Source organism: Nuphar pumila, chromosome 12 (assembly GCF_984573655.1).
Source record: "Nuphar pumila chromosome 12, dmNupPumi1.hap1.1, whole genome shotgun sequence".
Classification (NCBI taxonomy): Eukaryota; Viridiplantae; Streptophyta; class Magnoliopsida; order Nymphaeales; family Nymphaeaceae; genus Nuphar; species Nuphar pumila.
This window is the reverse complement of record NC_143260.1, coordinates 4,658,870-4,684,720: the sequence shown is the minus strand read 5'-3', so window position 1 is coordinate 4,684,720 and position 25,851 is coordinate 4,658,870. Positions and strand designations below refer to the sequence as shown.

The 25,851-nt window shown below is 39.5% G+C and overlaps 2 protein-coding genes across 3 annotated transcripts; one reads left to right on the top strand and one right to left on the bottom strand.

Annotated features, from left to right (window-relative positions):
- The first annotated feature begins 1,186 nt into the window (after window positions 1-1,186).
- Window positions 1,187-17,273, top strand: LOC149819729 (4-diphosphocytidyl-2-C-methyl-D-erythritol kinase, chloroplastic/chromoplastic-like). The gene is made up of 11 exons (XM_089983820.1): window positions 1,187-1,473; window positions 1,666-1,761; window positions 1,882-1,950; window positions 2,262-2,366; window positions 2,594-2,650; window positions 2,761-2,961; window positions 3,327-3,419; window positions 3,510-3,609; window positions 3,716-3,815; window positions 16,806-16,891; window positions 16,989-17,273. The coding sequence occupies exons 1-11, from the start codon at window positions 1,294-1,296 to the stop codon at window positions 17,090-17,092; spliced, it is 1,191 nt and encodes a 396-aa protein (XP_089839946.1). The 5' UTR covers window positions 1,187-1,293; the 3' UTR covers window positions 17,093-17,273.
- Window positions 17,274-17,985: 712 nt separating this feature from the next.
- Window positions 17,986-25,259, bottom strand: LOC149819728 (uncharacterized). Of its 2 annotated transcripts, none has more exons than XM_089983818.1 (2): window positions 25,086-25,259; window positions 17,986-20,088 (listed from the first exon to the last, which is right to left on the bottom strand). In XM_089983818.1, exon 2 carries the CDS (start codon window positions 20,063-20,065, stop codon window positions 18,101-18,103), a length of 1,965 nt encoding a protein of 654 aa, XP_089839944.1. In that variant the 5' UTR covers window positions 20,066-20,088; window positions 25,086-25,259; the 3' UTR covers window positions 17,986-18,100. The 2 variants fall into 2 exon arrangements, with proteins under 2 accessions (XP_089839944.1, XP_089839945.1); XM_089983819.1 differs by having other exon boundaries at window positions 24,961-25,237.
- Between the last annotated feature and the right edge of the window lie 592 nt (window positions 25,260-25,851).

Genomic DNA, 25,851 nt, shown 5'->3' with positions numbered 1-25,851 from the left:
AAAGAGTGATTTCTACTCATTAGTTTTGTACCTTCATTAGTAACTACCCATATATATGTATATAAAGAGAGTAATATGCTGGTGACGTGACGTGGGGCAATTCATTAGAGAATGCCTACAACTCGTTCTGTTTGAGACAAGTCAAGCTCAAAATAGACTCGATTAGGCATGAGCCCGATTACTATTGGCACATTTGAAAGCAAGAAAAAGTCTCATAGAAAAAAAAATTGCCTATGCGAAGTTTTGATATGATAATCTTCCTAAAATGAAAAATTTCACTTATTTGGATAGCATTAGAAAAATAAAAATGAAAAAACTTAAAAAATGACAGAGTGGGGGTGGGGGGGGGGGGGTGTGGAGCTTTTCTGACACAGTTTTTTAGGAGGTGGGTGGTAGTGGTGAGATGGATGGTGGCCAAAATCATCGTGGGAGTGGTGGTGGAGCTTCTCTGACGCTGTTTTTCAGGATGTGGTGATGGTGGGTGGTGATTGATGGTGAGGAAGGCAGTTTTCTGGGAGGTGAGTAGTAGTGAAAAATCATCCTAGGTGGTGGTGATGTCACCATTTTTTGGGGACGTGGATAATGGTAATGGTAACGGTGAGATGGATGATGGTGATGGATATTGATCACGGTGGGGAGAGCAATTTTTCAAGAGGTGGGTGGTGGCGGCGGTGGTTAGTGAACCTCACCATTTTCTTTTGGTAATATCAAAAAGTATATTTTTAAGAAAACTCTCTCAGAGATCAATTTTCTCTCCAAAGTATAAAAAAAGCCTATACATATTTTTCATTTTGTATCACTTTTCCTACAACTTTTCCACTTTCAAAGGTACCCCCATGTGTAGAGAGAACTCATTTACCAGGCCATTTGCATTCCTACCCCCAACTTCTCTATGCCTAACGGTCTCAGTCCGGTCCAAGTCAAGTTGGTCCGCCACCCTTAAATCGAACACAAGAAATAGGACTGTGGGTTCTTGTCTTGCCCTCCTCCTCTGACTTTTGCGGAAGACACGTTTGCTTGCATTTCATGTGATTTTCCAAAACCACATGTGATTCTAAGTTACATAGTAAACAATGTCATTTCGAAATCTAATTACCTCATTTATCACATTTGTTGCACATGAGAAATGAGGCAAACGAGATGAGATTTCATAATCTCATTGCCTCGTTTCTCGCGTTTGCATGCACATGAGAAACGAGGTAAAATGAGAATCGTTCTCTCACCATTGTAAGAGAGCCATTCTCATTTTGGGCCAACCAAACGTGACTCTCTCTCTCTCTCGTTTTCCCGACGATGGTCGCCACGAATATCTTCCCTCACAATTTCTGTTGTTCCATACAACTGAAAAATGAAGCTCATTACCGTCAAAAGGCCGCCTTCCCCTCTTCTACTTCCCGAAATTCTCGATTTCGGAGATGCCCATCTCCTAGAATCGTGTGTTCTGACAGCAAAACGAGTAGAAAACAGATAGAGGTGAATCGGGACCTTCCACCCTCTCTCTCTCTCCCCTAGTTGATGGGAACGGTGTATTTTATCTTAGTAAAGAAGTTTTCATAAGCCCCACCATTCTTAATCGATGCATCCCATCCTCTCTCTCTCTCTAATTTACTTGATACTATTTCCGTTTATTGATTTTGTTTTTTGTTTGGGGTGATGTGGTTATAGATTGTTTACGACCGAGATGAAAGGATTAATAGGTTAGCAGATGAGGTGGACAAGCAGGCAGGACTTTCAAGGCTGACTCTCTTTTCTCCTTGTAAGGTATTCACAGTGGAAGGGCATCTCTTCGTGTTCATACTTTACCATTCTAATGATTTCTAGTAATTCATTCTATTTTTTGGTCATATGTGGTTTGATTGTGTGGTACCTTGTGGAAGCCAGATTAACGTGTTCTTGAGAATAACGAACAAGAGAGACGATGGTTACCACGATTTAGCTTCCCTTTTTCATGTAAGTCTATGCCCCTCTGTTCCAATGTATGTTAGTTTCAGTGTAAAGGAATCAAGCCTTGTTAGTATTGCTCTATGGATTTCTTTAATTCTGAATCTGAGGCCTTTTGAGAATTTGGAATTCAGCTATGGAAAGATTAAGTGCATAGGTAGAGGATTTGTATGTTCGTTGCAAATGACCTTTGGAAAGATGACTTCTTTTGTAATATTTTAGGATGAGAAGAACCCATTGTCCTAAACTTGTGCAAATCATTCTCTAGATAGGTGCTTTATGAAGTTAACATTGCCTTCATGACCTATTATTGTCATCAGGTAATCAGCCTAGGAGATACAATTAAGTTTTCTTTGTCTCCAACAAAGAGTACAGATCGCCTGTCGACTAATGTGCCAGGAATCCCACTCGACGACAGCAATTTGGTGAGCTTGAGCAAATCTTCCTGCTTCACTTGAAGTGTCAGACTAGGTTGACTGTTTTTATTTTGCTTGGATGAAATTCTTTCTGAATTTAGATTTGTTTTTGAAGAATCTCTTTAAATGTCACCTGCCAATTTCTAATCATGATTTATTATCATCTTATGCACATTCTGTTCACATCGGGCTGACGAAGAACTTCTACTTACTTTGGCCTTTGTTATCTTTTGCAGATTATCAAAGCACTTAATCTTTACAGAAAGAAAACAGGCACAGATAACTTCTTCTGGGTATTTAGGACCTCGTGAAATTCATTATCATCTTTTTTCTGCTAATGGGATTTACAAGAGTGAGGAGAAACTAGACATCTGCATCTTACTTTGTTATGGAATTCTTGCAGATCCATCTTGATAAAAAGGTTCCTTCTGGTGCTGGACTTGGTGGTGGCAGTAGTAATGCTGCCACTGCATTATGGGCTGCAAACCAGTTTAGTGGATGCATTGCCACAGAAAAGGAGCTTCAAGAATGGTCAAGTGAAATCGGTTCAGATATTCCTTTCTTTTTCTCTCATGGAGCAGCATATTGTACTGGTAGGGGTGAGGTATGCTATGTGCATAGCACAATTCACTCTCCATGTAAGGCTATTTCGGACTAAACTTTCATCTGGCCAACTAAATGACCTGTATTTACTTGTGCACTTTAACCCTCACGCTTGCACATGTGAAACACCTCAAAAATTCATTCTTAGGGAAAAAATATAATGAAATTTCTTACAATAGTCTGGCTAGCAAGTTAATGTTTACTAGTTCTGTCATATTTGTGTAAAAGTAATGCTAACTCATTTCGTGGTCCATCTTAAGCCATGTTCATGTTGATCAGGGATGTAACTATTTTAAGATGTTGTAGAAGTCTTAATAGATGTCTTGTCTTTGAAAATATGAATTTCTGAAAAGTTGGATTGTCCAGGTTGTTGAGGATATTCCTTCACCAATTCCCATGGATATGCCGCTGGTTTTAATAAAGCCTCAAGAAGCTTGCCCAACTGGTGAAGTTTACAGGGTACTGCAAATAAAAAATCATCTTGTTCATTTCTTGCACTTTGAAAAACTTGTTTCGCCTCCTTTTTGACACAGTTTTCTTAATATGTAGAATCTTCGGCTAGATCAAACCAGCTCAGCTGACCCTTTATCCTTGTTGGAGAAGATAAAAAAGAATGGGATTTCTCAAGATGTTTGTATCAATGATCTAGGTATGTACAGGTGTTTAGATGAAAATCCTACCCTATAGTTTTGTATAATATCTTATCAGCTCCTTGATATCTGATATTGATTATGTAACTATCCACTGTTTTGCAGAGCCTCCTGCTTTTGTAGTCTTGCCGTCTTTGAAAAAGTTGAAGCAACGTATTCTTGCAGCAGGGCGTGGACAATATACTGCTGTTTTCATGTCGGGAAGGTAAGCATGTTCTTTTATTATGCATTTTACTTTATCATGTTCATTAACTTCTAATCAGGAATAACATCCTTGCTAGGAAAGCACACAGATCTTATATGCATGACCTATTCACATTTTTGATAGGTCAGCTGGGGGATAATCCCTGGTGGTATCTTAACCTGCGACCTATCTGCCAATGATCTGCTCAGATTTTTTAAATCCAACTATTGAGCCACGTTCCTTTGTATATTTGTTCATATTATTTAAATAGTTGTCCGGTACATGAGGATTGCTACTAGGAGCATTTAGATCTAAGTCACACGGACTCGGCTAAAAGGTCGATATACCCGCGTCGACATGCCCCGACACGGGTGTGGCTTCGGACACGGGGCAGACATGGTCAACTAAGTGTCGTACTCGGTCAACGCACCGGGGCCGAGTCCGTCCACATTTTGGCCTCGGTCAACTTTGACCGAGTCTATTTTTGTCCATTTATGAAAATTAATTTGGACTCCCCGGACCGGACCCGGATCCAAGACGGTATCGGGGTCGGATCTTATTATATATATATATATATATATATATATAGCCGTGTCCCCATGTCCAAAAATTTTGAAATTGCTCCGCACCCGTGTCGTACCCGTACCCGTACCCGCACCCATGTGACATAGGTTTTATATATATATATATATATATATATATATATATATATATATATATATATATATATATATATATATATATACATATATATAGCCGTGTCCTCATGTCCAAAATTTTTGAAATTGCTCCGCACCCGTGTCGCACCCGTACCCGCACCCATGTGGCTATTTTCCCTTTCATTGTATGTGAGACCACTCTGTAATATATGTTTTTCTAAGCATATTTGCTGTTATACTAAAATCAGTTTTTTACATTGTGCTCTTGTGGAATTTGTGCCATTGTGCTCTTGTGGAATTCGTGCTTTTGTATATCTCTTTTATGAGATTGGTATCGGTCCATTAGACACCATATTGTATTTGTGCACTTGTGTAGCCCTTCGTTGGCATTGTGATTGTGCACATCTTGTTTCATTACATTATATGTATGTATATCAACACACACACACACACACACACACACACACACATATATATATATATATATATATATATATATAACAGCTATGCAAGTTAACAAGTGACAGTGCACACTGATACATGCATGGATGATGGACAAAACATGATAAATCACATATTCATCATGGAAATTCAAGACCTATACTATTACAAGTATGGGTCTGTGCTGTTGATGTTGATGACAATGGTTTGCATGTTAGTTCATGCATGGATAATGCACAAAACATGATAAACCTCATCTTCATCAAGGAAATTCAAGATATATACATGTCAAAGTGATTAAAATGATGTAAAAATAATCTTATGCTAAATAAGAAAAGGATGGAGTGTATCCTAAAGATACTACAATATGGGTAAGAGAGGAGTGTTAGGTTGGGTGAGGAGAGGAAAGTAACTAAATTACATTAATTTATAAATTCTTCCGACATTTATTTGAAAAGTACCACTTATTCAGAAGTAGTCCAGACTCCAGACCTGCTTATGTGCCTATTTTGGTTGTAATCAAGTCAACCTTTTGGTAGTAAAGCCCCAAACCATTGATGAGCTAGTAGGAGTTGAATTTCAGTGCAACTATTTGATCCTTGGATTTTCTTTTATTTTTTATTTTTGCAGAATTTCTTATCATTGTGACCACACCAAAGAAATTTCCTAATAATGGATTCCAAGGATCAAACTACTTTGTCAGGTAAGAGAAAGCTCATCATCCAGTAAATAGGATGGCATTCATAACATAGTTAATAAGAACAATTCGTGTTGGAGTAGACAAGAGATTACCCTTCCATGAACTAAGTTTGATCTGCATCTTACGAATTAAAGGTTCACACATACTTGAAGTGAGGTGCCCTTAAACAAAGGAAGGTCGAGATATTTTAATGGAAGCTCACTTCTCCGCCAATTAGATAAAGCAAGAATATTGCTAATACGATGATCTGAGACCTTAAAAGGAATGCCGATAGTTTTTTCTTCACTGACTAACATGCCAGATTTTCTTTGAAAGTCTGCGATTAGTGAAATAAAATTCTCAATTGATCCATCTTTATCTTGATGAAGAATAATGCATCATCAACAAAGAAAGAGCGACTTCAGGAAAAGGATCTAATGGCAGTTGGGATGATGCTCTTTAGGTTCTGATCCAATTGCAATCTCCGGCTTAGCCTTTTCATTATTAGAATTAAGAGATAAGGTGAGAGAGGATCACCTTAACATATACCCCGAGATACATAAAAAATATCACCAGGCTGGCCATTAACTATGACTGCAAAACTCACTATGGTGACACACTTAATGATTCTTTCAATCCATAAAGCATGAAAACCAAAAAATTGGAGTGTGTTCTCCAAGAAGTGACAGTTGACTCTGTCATAGGCCTTAGATCAATTTTAAACAAAAAATTGGGTTTCCTGCTGGACATGGAATCCACCATCTCATGCACTATGAGAATACATTCCTGAATGCTTCTTCCTCTGAGAAAGGCACTTTGATTTTGAGATATAATGCACTGCAAAATAGGTCTCATGCGCATAGCTATGATTTTTTATATTATCTTATATAGCACATTGCAAAGGCTTATCAGTCAAAATTGAGAAAAGGAGATCGGGTTGTCACACTTAGGGACCAAGACAATATTGGTAGCATTAATCTTCTTTAGAATTTTGCCAGTAGCAAAGAAGTTCTGGATAGCAAAGCAAACCTCTTCCCCGATGATGCCCCAATAAGTCTGGTAAAAGAAGCCTGGAAAACCACCAGGCCCAGGTGCACTATCTGGCTTCATCTGAAAGACAATGTTTCTGATTTCTTCATGGAGAATAGGTTTATGAAGGTTCTCATTCTCTTGTTCTGAAACCGTGGGTTCCATAAGACCATGGAAGTGATCAAAGGAAACTGAAATCTGTGGCAAGGTGTCTAATTGTAGACACGTCTTCACACCTTTGTCCATTTGGTAACATGATGCATCATATTCATATTTGTGACGAAGTTTATTATTGAAGTAGGCAATATTTCTGTCACCTTCTTTAAGCCATTTCTCCTGGATTTTTGACACCACATACTTTCCTCAATTTGTAATAAGGATTGTAAATCATCTTTGAGATCGAGACTATGTCCAACAAGAGAGAGATGACCCTGATCAATTTTTTGTTGGACATCTGTAAGCTCAGACCGCACTTGATTAATTTGATGTTGGATAATGACAAAGTGACGCTTATTCCAGGATTTCAGTTTAACCTTGATTTCCTGCAACTTGGAAACAATGCGCAACATAGGGAAACCTTTACATTGTAAAGCCTGCCAGTTGAATAATATTATGGCAGTCTTCACTAAAAGTCCAGAATTTAAAAAAGCAGAAGGGAACTGCAATTGGCTGGCTTGTAGGATCCAGATCAACAAGGATGGGATTGTGATCAGAAATACTCTTAGGAAGTAACTGCAACCCAGATAGAAGAAAAGTAGAAATGCAGCTATTATTGATAAAATCTCTGTCAATCTTATTATCTTACTGGCCTTAAAGCTAGCACCAATCTTATTATTATGCCAAGAGGACTTATCGGAAGGCAATTCCAACAGATCACAATCTTGAATTGCAGTATTGAATTCTTTTCTAGCTTGATGATCATTACTATCTTCCCATCTTTCATCAGCAAATCTTACCGCATTCCAATGGCCTAGCACCAGCCAAGGACACAAAGGCTTCATACTAGCAAGTAAAGACCATAGCTCTCTGCACTTAACATAGTAGTTAGAGCCATGCATTTCTGACATTGGCATAAGAGATAGAAACTGAAATGGATTGGTTGGTCATGTGGATAAGTTGAAGTGCATGTGACTCGGGTTCCATAAACAAAATATCCCGCTGACTTGACCACTGATAAAGTTACTTATGATATTGAATTCAGGAAATGCTTGCCGAATATTCCCAAAAGCCTGAGAGGATATCTTTGTCTACAAAAGAAAGATGATATGTGCACCCGATTTACGGATGACTCATAAAATTTCTCTCCGGGCCCACTTACGACCTAAGCAGTGGATGTTGAAATGAAGTGAGGATCTTCCACAAAAGTACTTAGATCCTCAAGAGAGAGTGTCTAGAGAGACACTTGAACATAACCCTTAAAAAGGGTATAATGGGAACAAAAAAGAAATAAAAATAATCTTTATTGAAATGATAAAATGCTTAAGAAGCATTGAGTGTGTTTACAAGAGGGGATGCACCCCTTTATATACAAGTGAGAAAGGAGAGCTCTTAAGGAGATCTCCTTGTAACTGTTGGGCTAGTCCAACGGTTATAAATGTAATCGTTGGACTAGTTCAACGGTTATAAATGTAATCGTTGGGATAGTCCAACGGTTATAAATGTAACAGTTGGACTAGTTATATATATATATATATATTACATTTTAACACCCCCCCCTCAAACTTACGGTACAATGAGCGAAAGTTTGTCTAAGAGGAAGTGAAATCTGGGAGCAGCGAGAGGCTTTACAAAGAAGTCTGATAACTGATATTCTGAAGTAATATATGGCAGATCAATTGTCCAATGTCGATATTTCTCTCTGACGTAGTGACAATCCATTTCAATATGTTTGGTGCGTTCGTGGACTGTTCTGTTGCTTGCAATGTAGATCGCAGTCTTGTTGTCACAACACATTAGTGAAGCTTTTGTTGCTTCAACTTTCATGTCGGCAAGCAGATGTCGGAGCCAAACTACTTCCATGGTCGTGGTTGCCATGACTCAGTATTCGGCTTCAATGGATGAGAGATAGACTTTCTGTTGCTTTTTGCACCTTCACGAGATTTAAGATTCATCTAAGAAGACTTAGAAACCAGTGGTTGAGTGTCTATTATTGGGATCACCTCCCCAATCAACATTAGTATATGCAATTAAATGAAGAGAGGAAGTGAAAGACAAGAAAAGTCCTCATGAGAGAGATGACTGGATGTACATGATAATACGCATGATTGCTCCCATGTGAACAGAGGTGAGAGCATGTTGGACTGACTTGCTGTATGAACAACATGTGTTATGTCTGGTCTAGTAATAGATAGATAGGAAAGTGCCCCAACAAGTTGTCTGTAAGGAGTAGGATCTTCAAGAAGTTCTCCATCATCAATCTTCATTTTAACATTGACAGCTTCTGGAGTGTCTACTTTCTTATCATATGTAATTTCAGATCTGAAAACAATGTCAAAAGCAAATTTAGTCTGAGATAATAAATATCCCCTAGGAGAATAGGCGACTTCAATGCCTAAAAGTATCTCAATAAACCTAAATCAGTCATTTTAAAGTGAGATTTGAGAAGTGTTTTGATGTTTTTAACTCCTTGTTTATCGCTTCCGGTGATGATCATATCCACATATAGAAGAAGCACAATAATTCCTGCATCAGAATTCTTAATAAACAAAACAGTGTCGATCAAACAAAATTGAAAACCAATATCAAGCATAACACGACTAAACCTATTATACCAAGCTTTTGGGTCTTGTTTAAGACCATAAAGAGTTTTTTCTAAGCGAAGAGTTTTACCCTTAGGAATACTAAGACCTTGAGGGGCTTTCATGTACACTTCTTCAACTAGGTTTCCATTTAGAAATGCATTTTTGACATCCATTTGAAATATGAATAATTTCTTGATGGAAGCTAAGGCAATTAAGGTTCTGACTGTTGTCATAGGAGCAACATGGGCAAAGGTTTCTTTATAATCAATGTCATATTCTTGGGCATAACCTTTTGGCTACTAATCAGGCTTTATATCTTTCAAGAGTGCCATCATTCTTGGTTTTAACCTTATAAACCCATCAACATCCTATAGGTTTCTTGCTTAGAGGAAGGTCTTCAATAGTTCATATAGAAGCCTTTTCAAGTGCATCTAACTCAGCTTTCATGACTTCTATCCATTTGATATCATTTTTGACTTGAGAGTACGAAGATGATTCCTCATATGAGTGAATTAATGCAATGACTGCCCTATATGTAGGTGAGAAGGATTCATATGACACAAATTTTCCTGGAGGCCTTGAGACTCGGGATGACCTTCTGGTTGGAATGTCAGAACATCTTTCAAGTGCACATGGAAGATTTAGGTTCTCTTCGTCTGGAATATTGCATACTCGTGTCTTTATGGACTTCTTTATTGTCAATATTATGATCAAGATCAATAATACTTTGATCATTATCAAAGTTATAGTCAAGATCATATTCATCAGATTTAGATGTCAGATCTAACAAAAAAAGTACTCAGTAACTTCCTTTGGTTTTTCAAAATCAAAGAAGCTTTCTTTTTCTAAAAAGATGACATTTCTTGATACATATAATCTATCATTCTTGAAGTCAAAACACCTATAACCTTTTTTATTTTTTGCATATCTTAAAAAGGCGCAAGGAATCACACGAGAAGAAAGTTTATCATTTTTGTCCGAAAATATAAAACACTTGCATCCAAATACTCTCAGTCTAGAGTAATATGGAGAAAGCTTCACAAGTTTTTCGATTGGAGTTATATTTTGCAAAGAAGAGGATGGCATTCGATTAATCAAATAGGTGGCAGTTAAGGCAACTTCTACCCAAAAATATTTTGGGACTTGATTTGCTATTAGTAAAGTCCTAGTGGTTTTCATAATATGGTGATGTTTATGTTCTGTCATCTCATTTTGTTGAGGTGTGTATGGGCAAGACCTTTGATGTATGATGCCATGTAAGTTAAGGTAAATTTTAAAATATGTGAACAAAAATTCTTCTCCTGAATCTGTGTGAAAAATGAAAATATCATTTTGAAACTTATTTTTAACCATTTTATGAAATGCCTGAATTTTTGAAAATACTTCAGACTTATGTTTAAGAAAATAAATCCAAGTATGAAAAAATCATCGACAAAGATAACGTAATAGACAAATCCACCTTTAGAAATTATTGGTGCAGAACCCCAAACATCCGAGTGTGTTAATTCAAGTGGTCTTGAAGAAACAAAAGTTCTGTTCTGAAATGGTAATCTTTTTATTTTGCCAAGAATACAATCTTTACAAGTAAATTTTTCAGAATTACAAAATTTTCCTAAATTTGGAAAATGTTGAATTTTGGCTATATGTGAATGACCAAGTCTTTTGTGCCATAACTCCAACTCGATTTTTTGAATGTTATAACAAAAGACATTCTTCGGCATTTCCAAAAAATCTATGTAATAGAGTTCTCCTTCTCTATGGCCTTCTCCAATCAACTTTCCTGACTGACGATCTTGTACCCAACAACCACGAGAAGAAAAGGAAATATTACAACCATGGTCAGATATTTGGGAAACAGATAAGAGATTCAAATTTAATTTGGGAATATATCTGACTTCTGGGATAATTCTTTTTTCAGTTTTATGGATTTTTTTCAAAATTTCCTATTCCTTCTATTTCTAGAGAAGTTCCATCAGTTGTAAATACTTTTGATACACTTGTTTTATTTTTAACACATTCGGATAAACTTTTATTATTTGGAGTCATATAAAATGAAGTACCAGAGTCAAGAAGCCAAGACAAGTTACCTGGATCGGAAAAAGATGAAGCAACTGCCCCAGTCGAAGCTTCAGATGAAGCGGAAGCTCCTTTGATGAGTGGTTGGAGAATCTCCATTAGCTGAGCCATAGAAACTGGTGCATCTTGATCTTTGGGCTTCGATCCAGCAATCACAACTCTCTTTTATCTGAGTTCTTTAAGCTTGGGACACTGAGGCCTGTAGTGTAGTGTCCTGGTTCATGACAATGATGGCAAATAACATTTTTCTTGTCATAGTCACTATTTTGTTAGTTAAAGTGAGGTGGTCTGTACGAACGTACATGATTATCCGGTCTAGATACTGCTAGAACATAATCATCTTTGGACTTTGGAATATTCTTCTTCATTATGTTTTTTTCCATAGTTAGTTCTTCTATACTATCGACAATAGAGGAAACTTTTTTCCGATAAAGAAGAACCGATTTAGTTGACTCGAATTTCGGTCTTAGATCGTTTACAAATCGATAAAAATGCTTCATATCAAGTTGCCTTTGACGGAGCTTAATGTTCTTAGGACAATGCCATTTTGGCTCTAAAAGAGCCAATTCTTCCCAAAGTTTGGACAATTCATTTGTAATACTCTCGTATGGTTTTGTCACTTTGGGTCATAGACCTAACTTTTTCTTGAAGATTGCACACATGTGCAATATCTTTGAGGAAATACATATTTTTGAAGTATTCCCAAGCCTTATCAGCATGCTCAAACTTAGCAACACTAGAGTATTTTTTGATGTCAACGCTATTGATTAGCCATGACATAATTTTTGCATGCCATATCCGCCATTCTTTCCAACTTTTTTTCATAGTTGGTCAAAGCTTTGCTTTTTTCTCCTTCGGTTAGGAGAACCTCTTTATCACCTTTCATTTTGGTGAGGACTAGTTTAGGTTCCAAATCAGAACCATCTACTATTCCCCAAAGCCCCTTTCTTCATATGTGGTGCTTCATTATCGAAGCCCACATTAAATAATTTGTGTCATTTAATTTCATGAGTATGACGGTTGTCACCCCTCCACAAGTGCGGGCATTGGTTACTACTCCTTCATACACATCTTTAATTATACTAATGTAAGAGAAACACATTTCTTCATCATTGTCTACCAGAGAACGTCCCTAGGTACTCTATCGTATGCCTTTTCCAAATCAATAAAAACCATATGCAAATCTTTGTTCCTCTCTCTATATCTCTTAATAAGTTGTCTAAGAAGATGTATAGCTTCCATAGTTGATCTTCCAGGCATAAAACCAAATTGATTCTCCGATATCATGACAATCTTCCTCAACCTAGACTCAATCACCCTCTCCAAAAGTTTCATAGTATGACTCATGAGTTTTATACCACGATAGTTTGTGCAATCTTGTATATCACTCTTATTCTTATATAGAGGCACCAAAGTACTCTTCTTCTACTCATTAGGCATCTTATTTGTCCGCCAAATCTTGTTAAAAAGATTTGTCAACCATTATAAACCTTTCTCTCCCAAGCATTTCCAAGCCTCGGTTGGGTTACATCAAGGATCTGCTTTAAGCCCTTTCCTATTTGCTATAGTGATGGATGAGCTTACGAGATCAATTCAAGAAAATGTGCCGTGGTGTATGTTGTTTGCTGATGATATTGTTTTGATTGATGAGTCTAGAGCTAGGGTTAATGCTAAGTTAGAATTATGGAGACAGACATTGGAAGCAAGATGTTTTAACTTGAGTAAGAGTAAGACAAAATATATGGAATGTCGGTTTAGTAAGCAACGAAGTAGTGATGGGAGTGTAGTGAAGCTTGGTGAGCAAGAAATACCGGTGGATGATTGTTTCAAATATTTGGGATCTATCATTCAAAAGTATGAAGAAATTGATGGAGATGTAAATCATAGGATAAAGGTTGGGTGGATGAAATGGAAAAGTGCAACTGGAGTTTTGTGCGATCGTAGAATGCCATTGCGGTTGAAGGAAAAGTTTTATAGGACGACTATTAGGCCCGCTTTACTATATGGTACGGAATGTTGGGCTGCCAAGAGACATCATATTCAAAAAATGAGTGTAGCTGAGATGCGGATGCTTAGATGGATGTGTGGAAATACAATAAAAGATAAGATTCGGAACGAAGAGATACGTAAGAAGGTAGGTGTTGCACCCATTGAAAATAAGATGCGAGAGAATCGTTTACGGTGGTTTGGACATATTCGGCGAAGGCCTAATGATGCTCCAGTTAGAAGGTTGGAGAAATGGAAAAATATATTAGTTAAAAGAGGTCGGGGTAGGCCTAGGAAGACTTGGATGGAGATGATAGGAAAGGATATGAATGCTTTGAACCTCACCGAGGACATGGCGTTGGATAGAAATGATTGGAGGAAAAGGATTCATGTGGAAGACCCAAAATGAATTTTTTTTTTGGTTCATATCGCCGATCCCAATTGTTTTGGGATGAAGGCGTAGTTGTAGTAGTAGTTGTTGTTATTGTTGTTGTATGACGGTGATTTTATCATGATCATCCATCTCTTACAAGGGTGATAAAGAGAGAGAAAAAGATGAAAAATAAGGTAGAGAGAAGAAAAGGGAGAGTAAGAGAACGCAAACTCAATATTTTGTTGCAACGAATCTTCCTTTCTTTAAAAAGAACTTTAGGAGCCTCAACCAAGGTGACGAAACACCTTTGCAATAACGAGGCAAGAAATCTTCGCGATATAGGATGAACCATGGTTGCCAGTTGAGAAAGCGGGAAGCGATACGGGAAACGGGAGTGGGAAGGGAGGCACTTTCAAAATTTTAGGAAGCGGGAAGCATGGGACCACTTAGGAGCGAATCGGGAATCGTCTCGGAAGCGACCTAGGAAGCAAACCGGAAGTGACCTAGGAAGCGAGGGGGAAGCGAAAAAAATACAAAAAAAAAAAATTGAAAAAATGGGGGAAGCAAGGAGAAGCGTGATGGGAAGCACGCTTCCCATTAAATAATGGCGCTTCCCTGTGCATTTCGGAAGCGCGACGTTTCACGTTTCGAGAAAACACGCTTCTCCACTTACCTGGGCGTTTTCGGTAACTTTGGGATGAACCTTACTCTGATAATACCATGAAATGAAGTGAGGATCTTCCACAAAAGTACTTAGATCCGCAAGAGAGAGTGTGTCTAGAGAGACACTTGAAGATAACCCTTAAAAAGGGTATAGTGGAAACAAAAATAATCTTTATTGAAATGATGAAATACTTAAGAAGCATTGAGTGTGTTTACAAGAGGGGATGCCCTTTATATACAAGTGAGAAAGGAGAGCTCTTAAGGAGCTCTCCTTGTAACCATTGGACTAGTCCAACAATTATAAATGTAACCGTCCAACGGTTACTTTACTAGTTAAGTTTCAAGTAGAACTTAACTAGTTAAAGTTGTCTAGTTCTATTAGAACTAGACACTAAAAAACTAAAAAGAAAATAGAAAAAAATACAGAAAAAATAAAGAATAAAAATACATATATATATATATATATTTTACATTTTAACAGATGTTCCATGTGAGTATTTTCATTGATGATGGGATGAAGGTGATGGGTCAAGAGGTCCATCTCCCTCATTTCGAGAAGAGTCCTCAACCGTAGCCAAAATTGAAGACGACGAATCAGTTGGAGCTGGCTGCGGCGGAGTCAAAGGCTCAGGTATTTTGAAGACAGTGGACCAGTTCACAACTTCATGTAACCGTCATTTTGGTGGCGGAGTGTGCTCAAGCTGGGTAACATCACGTCGACTAGCCCGAGTGTTGGCCATGTTACAAGAGGAACCAACCCTAGTGACTGAATAAAGTGAAAGGGGGAAGGAGTTAAGGTGAGCTTTCCCATTGGATGCTTTAGAAAATATCTGACGCGAGGAAGATTTTGAATTTGGAGGAGCACGTTCCCTGGACTGGCCCATCATGATTGGGAACAATCTCTGGAAGTCCCCCAGCAGAGAATTGAAAGCCAGGCAGTGCTTCAATTGCTGAACTTTGTAACCAGCTTAGTAGATGTTGATGACCTATGCAAGACAGATTACAGCACTGATTGAAGCTGGCCATGCAGACCGACCCTAGAGTTAGACATAGTCGGTAAGTTTACCGGTGGGAGTTGCTTAATCCAGCAGCCCGAGAGACCGGGCCATGGATTGGAGACGATCCAAAGAGGGAACTGAGTCGGCAATTTGCTGGTCGATGGTCATGGCCGTTGCACCAGTTGGAGATAAGGGCACGTCGATATCTTGACACTGCTGCAAAGCTTGAAACCTGTTAGAAGCAAAGGTTGGTTTCATTCTGAGCATAACGCCTACAAACCTTCACTTCATGGCCTTGTATGATTCAATATCAACATCAACTGACGAAATAGGGGTAAAATTGATTGGAACCTCCACACAAATTCTACCAAAGAAAAGACGTTCCAAAGAACTCGTAAGATCATCTATAAGAACAAGTTTACCATGTAAAAGTTAGCAATTCCTTCAAAGAACTCCTTGAAGCTCGTGACCTCTCAAGGGAGGAAGCCGGAACGAAAATATAAGGACTGCTGGAGTCAACCTGAGTGGGAACTGCCTTCAACTATATCCGCCCAAGATCTTTGAGATGCTCTGGCTTCACCTAAAGGAAGGGAGCATGTAGGACTCTTAGGAAGAGAATCACCCATTTTTACGCTTTTTTTTTTGTTTTTTTTTCTAGCAAGACATTAAAAAACCAGGGCATTGACAACTTCTATAGCATGTTACAAATGTGTAACCAGGGAATTTATCTTAGTTTTTGTTATTAATAAAAAGTTTTCTTAAACTGGTTATTCTCCCCTACTACTTTTCCTGTAAAAAGCATGGACATGTCCTATGCAAACTCTCATGTACCTCTGCAAATAAGAGATGCAGTGTGTCATGGTCAAAATATTAATTTTAAAATTCTCACACTTCAGAGTATTAATTCAGAGAAACATAATAAATACAAGTAATAGCTGCTTGCTAGTAATAAAATTGTCGTGCTAAGTAGCCATGAAAATACAGAAGAGATGGCAGAGTATATTCTTGGGGATATTAAACATATGATATTTGATATTTAAAACTCAGAGAAGTAAAATTACCGTTCAGAGTTCTCTGCCTTGAGAAGTCGGCAGTTTTTTTGGTGTCGTGTGTTCCCAAATATACCTGTGCTTAATGTAAGACCATGTCACAAGGACGGGCCATTTTGGCTGTGTCCGTGGTGACATGGCCGGACATGCTGACATGGACACTGACACATCTAATTACTTTTCATTATTATTTCAAGGAAAAATACATTTTAAATATTAAAATATCCAAAAATAGTTTTGCATTGGTTAAAAATTCCTCATTAAAAAAAATAAAATAAATCAAAATGTGTTTGTATGTGATGTTTTACTTTCTGTAGTGGGAGCACCATAGTTGGTATTGGAGATCCAGATCCTCCACGATTCATCTACGATGAAGATGAGTACCAGAACGTATTCGTGTCAGGTAAGAGACCCTTGGTGTTGACGATGAAAATATTTTTGCTTCAGTTCTGGTTCATTTCCATCTTTTTGTATTTTAATGTTAAGCTATAATTTGTCAGAGGGATACTTTCTCACTCGAGGAGAGAACGAGTGGTATACCGAGCCAAGCTCACCCGCAGATATGCCATGCAATGACAGTGGAGAAAGAAAATCAGTTATGTGACACGATGCAGATCCTGTGCCATAATAAAAGCAGCATTGAGAAACTGTGGGAAATTATAAATGCTTTGATTGTTTCTTTGTAGTTGCATTTTCCTGTGCCTAAATACCTGTTGCAGGCATGAATAATACATCATGATTGTTTCTGTTCATATATCAATCAAAATCTGGTTTATTTGAGCAAATAGGAGGGACGCAGACTAGACATTCCGATCCTCCTTTTTCTGGAAGAAGTTGGGGCAGCTGCATTGCTGGCTTTATTCGCTAAAAAAGATGTCTAACCTGCCCTCTCGACTCGATATATCCAGTGAAATGATTTTTTTGAAAGATCCCTACTCAATTGCCAATGAAATGACTTGTCGTATCGTTAATTCCTAAAAGGCTAAAACGGTTGGTAGCCTAAACTTGATTGCAAACCTCTCTTTGTTCCAAACGCAAGATTTGTGATTGTAAATTACCTGCAAACGGACGAACCGCAAGTCAAAGTGGTTAAGACTGAATTAAATAGGCTCAATTTCAGAGCGATCAAAGGGTTGGTGGGGAATAGAGGTGGGCACTGGGCCAGGCAGCCCATGGGTCAGCCCAATCCGTTTAGGCCACAGGCAGTGGGCTGGGGTTTTCCCAATGGGCCGTCCGGGTCCATTAGCAGGCCAGGCCAGCCCGTTACCCGCCTAAAAATAGACAGGAAAATCCACATCCCCACTTTACTGTTTCTCACCAGGGTGCCCAAAATGCCCACTATTTCTGGTATGGTGCCCCAAGAGAGTGACCTAACAATTTACCTTTCAACTTGAGTACTGAAAGTTCAAAATCGGCATATTGTTCCCTTCAAAGGTTAACGGTAGGTCGCGCAAAACGCAAAAGTTGTGCGGTTTAAAATTGCTAGCAGAGAGAGAGAAACAGATATCACAAATCACCTCATTTTCTAACTTGTTATGCAGCACTCGGCAGCATTTTATAGCACCATGAACGACAAATCACAATTCTGTCCGTCTTTTTAACACCTTTTTCACTAAAGAGATGGAGAAGTCACGATCTGCCTTGGCAGACTAAACAAGTCCTTCCCAGCAAAGGGAGACGTCCAGTCATGCAACGCAGACGATGCCTCCGTCGCAACACCACCATCCGGCAACCCAGAGCCAAACAGACCACCCACATTTCCCCTCACCTTTGAGTCATTCATCGTCAACCATGGTTCATAAGACTGACCATTTGAACCGAGTGATGCAAAATCTTGCCTTTGCATCGATTGTCCTGGCCAGGATATGCAGGATGATGGTGTTATGCTCCAGTCGATGTTGGTGTAGTCACAATCCACCATCAACCGGCCCCTACTCCAATCTGCTGTTGAAGCAGAGAAATGGGAACCAGATGCCACGGACGAACTCCATCCAGTGAACAGACCCAGTGAAGATGGCACAGAAAGCGACCCTGATGCGTTCCATCCACCTCCAGCAGATAAAGCAGGGTCTGCTGCCCCTCCAAACCTTCTGGAGATACTAGTCGCTGCACTCCAGCTTGCGGAAATTGCATCAACTGGACTAGGCATAAACGGCTGATACCGACCTTCCTGATGATATTGAGCACCAGCAGTCAACGTAGAGATACTCGAGGGTACTGTGTCCACAGGACCAGCACTCGGCACCTTCACCTGTTCAATACCAACACCACCTTTAGTATTCCACCCAACCACTGCTGAGGTACCACCGGCATTGGTTGCTGAATGTTGCTTCAAGTTAACCGACTGAGGCCGTTGCATAACGATGACAGGCTCCCTGACAGTCACTGTCTGAGCACTGGTCTTGCTCTCACTACCCACCGTCACAGCCCTTGCCTCAGCCTGCAAGGTCTTTGATGCCAACGGCACTACAGGCATGGTTGTAGCCAGAGAATATGACACAGAGGGACCCACACTAGTAGTTGGCCACAACTTCTCTGTAGCCAGAGACGGTTGAGACCTCGTGCATTCCGTCTTTCCTTGGCTTCTTCTCATAGCTACAACATGCCTGTTGCTTGCATAGTTGAAATCTCGTTCATCTTGTCTTTGCAGAATGGGCGGGGCAGCAGCTCCAACCTTGGCAACGGTCCCTGTCTTTGAAACAGTCAATGGCATGGCAGCTACTTGCTTGGTGCTGCTACCAGAAGGTGGATCAGTGGGCTCTTCGGGTTTTGAAGGCTTTGTTTCCTGTTTCTGGGATCTCAAAACTTCCGCTGCCTTCTCAAGATCACCCTCACAGGCAACAACAGCACGTTCTACCTCCTGCCGCGTACTCTTGAACCTAATTTCCATCTCTGCCATCCGAGCAAGCTCTTCGGTGATGTCTATCTTACGGTTCCCTCTTGTGCCAACTTTTGCCTCAGCGGCCTGTGCCTCCTCACCAGCCTCAAACAGCCATGCAACAGATTCCTCAACACGGCCCTCATTCAGGATAAGTGCCATTGTTGCCTGATCAGATGAGAATCCCATAGCCACAAGTTGTTGAGAAAGAGCTTCCAGCTTCCACGACATTAGGTAACCTGTGCAGCGGTCTTGGAGCTCTTGGGCACGCCGTTCTTTCTGCCTTTGGTGCTTCCTCTCATTCTTCTGACGGATCTTGTCGCGCTTCTCATTTCCTGAGGATGCAGAGCCAGGGGGAGGTTCTTGTCGAAGAGAGGCAGAGCTCTTCTCTTTTTGATCTTCTGACTCACCAGAACAGCTATCATTGTTGGAGACGGAGTCATATTCGGCTGCAGTTCCAAGGGAGCTACCAGAATGATCATCAGTTTCATCAATAGATCTGAACCGCCCATTAGGGGATGCAGCAGACAAGACGGCTACCGTTTCAAGCGAGTGAAATGTGCCGGAGACAGGGTTATAAGCATTTGCTGGACTACCAGTACCAGCATTCCCAGTATTCAGTTTTGAAGGAGTTTTCTGTTCCTTGGCTGCCTTTGTGGAGGATTTCTCCTTTGGTTTGGACTTGGATGCAGGCGACATGATGATGTCTGATTGGAAATTACCTGCAAAATATGAGGAAATCAGGAAATACTTCTTTTCATTGTTGAACAACAAACCCAAGGTCAAAACCAATGGCAACCAATTTGTGTAGGAAAATTACCAACATCAAAACTGAAGTCCCATGCATCCGCTCTACTAAACTGAAACACTCGACGACAGGTTACTTGGGTCCTAAACTTCTCTCTTTCAACAAAAACAATGCTTCATTTAATTCAAAAACCACTATCCAAGATGCTGATTTAGCTTTTACGTGACAAATTATTTATTGACTGTTCATCTCAACATATTGATGACTGCTTTTTTTGGAGGAAGAAGAAGAAAAACAGAGACCAGAGTTTAACGATCAGACATAAAACAGGATTTCATAACATACCAGTTTAACTTCAAATTTGTCAATCATATGAAGTCATCAAGTGATCCAGATACTGCAAATCTTAAATAATTAATAAGCCCAAAGACTTGCCAATTGATCAAAGAAGTTGACTTCCATTAACTATTTCAGGATCACAAGGAGAGTTTTGTGCTATTATATTCAAGAACCAGCTATTCGATAAAGCAATCGGCCATTTAATGTTTACAATGAAGCTCACCATCTTTTCGGCTAGCAGTCTTAAACAGGCCACGACTTGTTCCTTACCCAATTGTTTTCCTCTCTTCCTTTTTCAATTGCCATTTAAATATCTGTCAATTACTGAACTTTTGTTTGTCCAAAATAAGCCTCAAGAGAAAACAGATCAACAAAATGACTGCTAATACTTTGGTTGCACTTACATCGCGTGACATGCTACCCTCTCTGCAAGTTTGAATTCAAAGAGTATAATGCCTTGTCCAACGGCACAAGTTGGTGCCACAATCACCTGAGCCATAGTGATCAAGTCCTACCTAAAAGTCACAAAGTTAATCAGGCACTCTCTTGGCCTTAACCACCCATACTTCACTATTCATTTATGCTACAAGCCTACAAAGTTTTCCAGCAATTCTGCATGAATCCATAAGTCAATGGTATTCCAAACCTTTGAGTTTGACCTCATATGAAACTTCTGACAATTACAAAACAATTTCAAGCACCAAATGAAATATTTCCAATCACAATTGAAAAGAATACAAAAACTAAGCCTGACTACATAAGGATCTCATTCCTGAACTGCTCATATAAGAAATAGGACTTCCTCTCATACATGATACTCAACAAAATTGTGATAAGGGGAGCAACGATCAAAGAAATAGACTACCTTGGCAGAATGATTACACTCCAATTGTAAATATTTTGAATAACCGCGTGCTAGATAGTGTCATCTGCATTAATATTACCATAAAATGTCATTCACCTATTCATGTGCCAGACAAAAACATCCTGCCCTAGACTCTCAAGAGCATATCTGCAATCTCAAAGGAATAAGAATTCACAAGAAACTATGACCAGATTGTAACCCATGACTAATGCAACCATCTTCAATCAATAGTTACATGATAACATCATTTTTTTTAATCTTAGAAACCACAGGTCAAGGTTCAAACCTGTCCTCTCCTCTTTCATTGCTAAATAAATTATTATTCTTTCTCTAGGAAAAAAGAAAAGCTAAATGAAAGGGGGAAAGGAAAACCACTGGCTGCAACATCTATTAAACAAAAATGTTTCATTTTCCAAACCATAGCTAAACCAAAAAGCAGACCATCAAGCTCAACTATCCACAAAGTCTTCCAAAATTTAGAACCTTCAAGGGTGCATATGCACCTTCGCTATAGCCTATTTTGAGACATCTCCAAATTTTTGCTCCATAATCCTTAGCCAAAGCACAACTCCATGAGAGTCCAAAGCACCAGAATGATTTTTACAGATATTTCATTCTCTATTTGCACAACAGGCATCAGAATACAAATAAGTCCGAGTTGACATTGATAAAACATAGTAACAATCATTGATTGCAGAGCAACCTCGAAGTGGCAGAAAGTATAATCACCAATAAACCTAAAAAATGTTTATAAGAATCCAATAAACAGCAGACAATGAAATGAAAACATGCATAGTCAGAGTATCGGACCACATGAGTTTTTGTAATAGGATTTGGCAGCTATAGCATAAAGATATGTGTAACAGTGCACATGCCATCAAAAATAGCTCCTTGCAACACAAAAATTTCTAAACATGTGTGAAGTGAACAAAACAATGGGGCATAACAGAAAACAATGGGGATTACATGATCATTTCATGGATATAAGAGTCCCAACATCATCCATCTCAACATATAACCAAGAGGACTACATTGTGTTCCCATGTGCAACCACTAATACAAAACATACAAGAGAAAGTATCTCAAATATCCACAAATAGGGAAGGTAAATGAACTGAGCAACGCATGGCTTGGCTTGGTTCAGCTCGTCCCAAACTCATTCATGTTCAGTTTGTTTGGATGGCAAGCCGAACACAAGCTCATTCATTATACAAAGCTGAGTCGGGTGTTTGTCTCGGCTCGGCTCATATAAGCTCATTTAGATAGCTTATGTAGAATTTATTGCTCTACAAATGTCAAAAAAGCAGGTTAGCTCAATTGGGTCGTTGGGCTTACTTGCATGGAACAAGTTGAACCCTTTCAAAAAATATTTTTTTTTAGGCAAGCCAGCTCGGACTCGGCTCATTTGGCTCGGGCCTATACGAGCTGAGCTCGGATCGGCTCGCACAAGCCATATGAGCCAAGTCTGAACACTATATGGCTGTAAATAAGCCCAGCCCGAACAGCCCCTGTTCGGTTCATTCAGCTCGTTTACCAGCCCTATCCACAAAATATATAGTTCCAGATTGCTAACTTTGCATCATAGAAGCATGAGATAAAAGTTGGGCGAATCCAAAGGACAAATTATAATCCCAAATCAGATTTTCAACTTTCAGTTATCATGACCTTGAAAACTGTTAAAACAACTCCACCATCCAAGAAGAAAGAAGTTGACTCGAAACTCAAGAAACAAGCCACCTTGCACCTACAAGACTAGTAAGTCAGGCATGACCCCAGGTCCCAGAATATCCAATAATAAGATGCTCCCTTGCAACTAAATCCAAATCAAGCAATCCATGTAATAAGAAAACTGATCACTCTCCACAATAAATAACCTAGATAGGACAACAATACAAAAGTCTCACAATGCCCTCCAATCTACACGAGTTGATCCTCAGAACTAAATTACTGAATCAAAAGAAATGGATAGAATATTTGACCAGCATCGGCAAATACAATCTGCCTTAAAGATAGACATATTTACACAATTTACCACATAAAACCAGAAATCACATGCCACAAGGCCTCAAGGAATATGATGGAGAAAAGAAGAAGAAGAGGGAACAGCTCTAAATGAAAAACAGAAGTCAGTGAACGCTATTTCAAGCCACATACTACAAAAAAACAGTCTAGATCATTGGGAGAAAATCCAAGGACACCTCTAGAAACAGAACACTGAATGGTTAGTGAAAAAACAAAAGTAATAAAAGTTACTACTATAATGCCGTACAAAAATTACAAGGATATTCCTGAGAAAGAGCACGTTAACAAAAAATGTAACAAAAAAAGACCAGGCGAATGTGACAGTATGACAGTACAAGAATTATAAAAATAAAAACAGCTAGAAAGAGATACACACGAGCCACAATCCTTGGACTTTGCTGACTTCAAAGAGTAAAGGAAAATGTGAGAATTGCCCACAATCTCCCTCCCTCCAAGTAAAAGAGATATCACCTCTCAACTCTCAGGCCAACAAAGGAAATATATATAAAAGAGAATTTGGTCAAACTAATACAATATAGAATGCAGTTGCAACAAATCGACAAGACTTATTAGCTGCCCCTTCATTGCCTGAGGCATTTAACCCCTAATGGTGGTGCACTTTAGAAATTTGCATTAGAGATGCATTTAAACCAAATTTCCTTAACGTAAAGTCAATCACCATGGAATCGCGTACTTCATTAACAACCACGCTTATTCCAACTGAAAAGACCTTCCCACTAAATCACGCGCACCCGGATGGATGACATCGATTTCTGCACAATGCAAGCCTGACAAGCAACTGCAACCGACGTAACTAAGTTCATGGTGGATCCACTTTATCTCTCCGTGTTGCTGCCTCATCCGCACAACCAGCATTCCCAAGAAATTTTCAACCAGAAACGTGTACGGATTCTTGATGCATGGTTACCAACGCTCAGATCGGTTACATTCTCTTGGGCACTTCGCAATCCTCCCTACCCAACATAATTTTAAAATCCGTCCTACAAAATCCAATACAGGAATCCACGCTTCCTAATAAACCACCGCAACGTTTACCATATCCTCGTTATGTTGATTCCATATGCTGCTAGTGCTAGCTCCATTTCGGCTACCAAAACCTGCTAAGCTTCATCTATCCTCTTCTTAACAACCCACACCGATCTCCGCCTCCCGTAATCCTCACCCAACCACAACTGTGTTATATCCACGATTAACAGAATTAAAACATGAAAAGAAATGAACCGAATTCATCATTCACAATCACAACCGAATCGCCCGCAGTCTCGCCCATCCAAACGTAAAACTCCAGTGTTTGCATTCAAGGCATCTTTGTAAATCCAAGGAAGAAAACGGAACATCCAATAAAACCAATTTTCTCTCGCTCGATAGCTTAAAAATGAAGAGAATTCACACAAAAAAATCCGCGAGGATCCACCAGATTCCAGCAAATCACGTCGGCAAATTCATCGTGAAGAAGGATCTGAGGATCAAGAACCCTCCTGCACGATTCTCATGAACCGTACGCCCAAAATCCCAAACCCGAAGACGAATCCAAACACCGAAACAGAAGAAAAAACTCGAAAACGAAAGAAATCGAGAAAAACGTCCCGGAAAACCTACCGATTCGGGAATCAAATCCTCCCTGGAATCACCACAGCCGCACGGAATGAAGGGAAAAAAATCCCCGAAAATCCCACCAAAAGAAGCAGATCGAGGAAACCGCAGACGGGAAGAGGACGACGTACCTCCAGAATCCGAGATCGGGAAGAAGAGGCCGAGAACCAACGGGATCGGGAGATGGACGGCTGGGAAGGGATGGGGCGAACGGATCCGACGATCAAGACGCGTCGATGATTCTAGGGTTTGCCTTTCGCTTCTCTCTCTCTCTCTCTGATCTTGAGCTAACAATAGGTCCGAATTAAGAGGGTTTTGAGTTCTGGAGAATTAACTAAATTCGGATGGGCATTGGGGTCCGTCCCTACTAAGAACTTTGGCCCCCCACCCCTCGAGCGGCGTTTGGAAATCCCGAAAATTCCGATCCTAGAACGCGTTTCCCCTCCGCCTATTTCGCGATCCAAATCAGGGCTGGCCCTGACTTTTACTTTAATATGCCAAACCCTCATTAGGCAAGCCTTTAATGGCGTCGTTATCCTTCCAGCCAGGGCCTGTTTATGGATCGGGTCTGTTCGGTCGACATAACTCGAACCGGTTACAAATTCAGGGTTGGTTATTCCTTTTATTTAGCATGTAAATGGGTCAGACTCGGGTCTGATTTAGGCATTTAGCCCGACCTAATCGGATCTGGATTCAAATTCACAGTCCATTTGGGTTGGGGATCAGCCAAAACTGAATCTGGATCCAACTTGCATAAAATCCGGCTTTTACTTGAATTCAATTGGGATGCAAAACTTGATAATAGAATTTGGATCCGATTATGGATTCAGATTCGGTTGAAGATCTAACTTGGATTTGAACCGTTTAAAGCTTTAATTATTTTTTTGGAAGACAGGG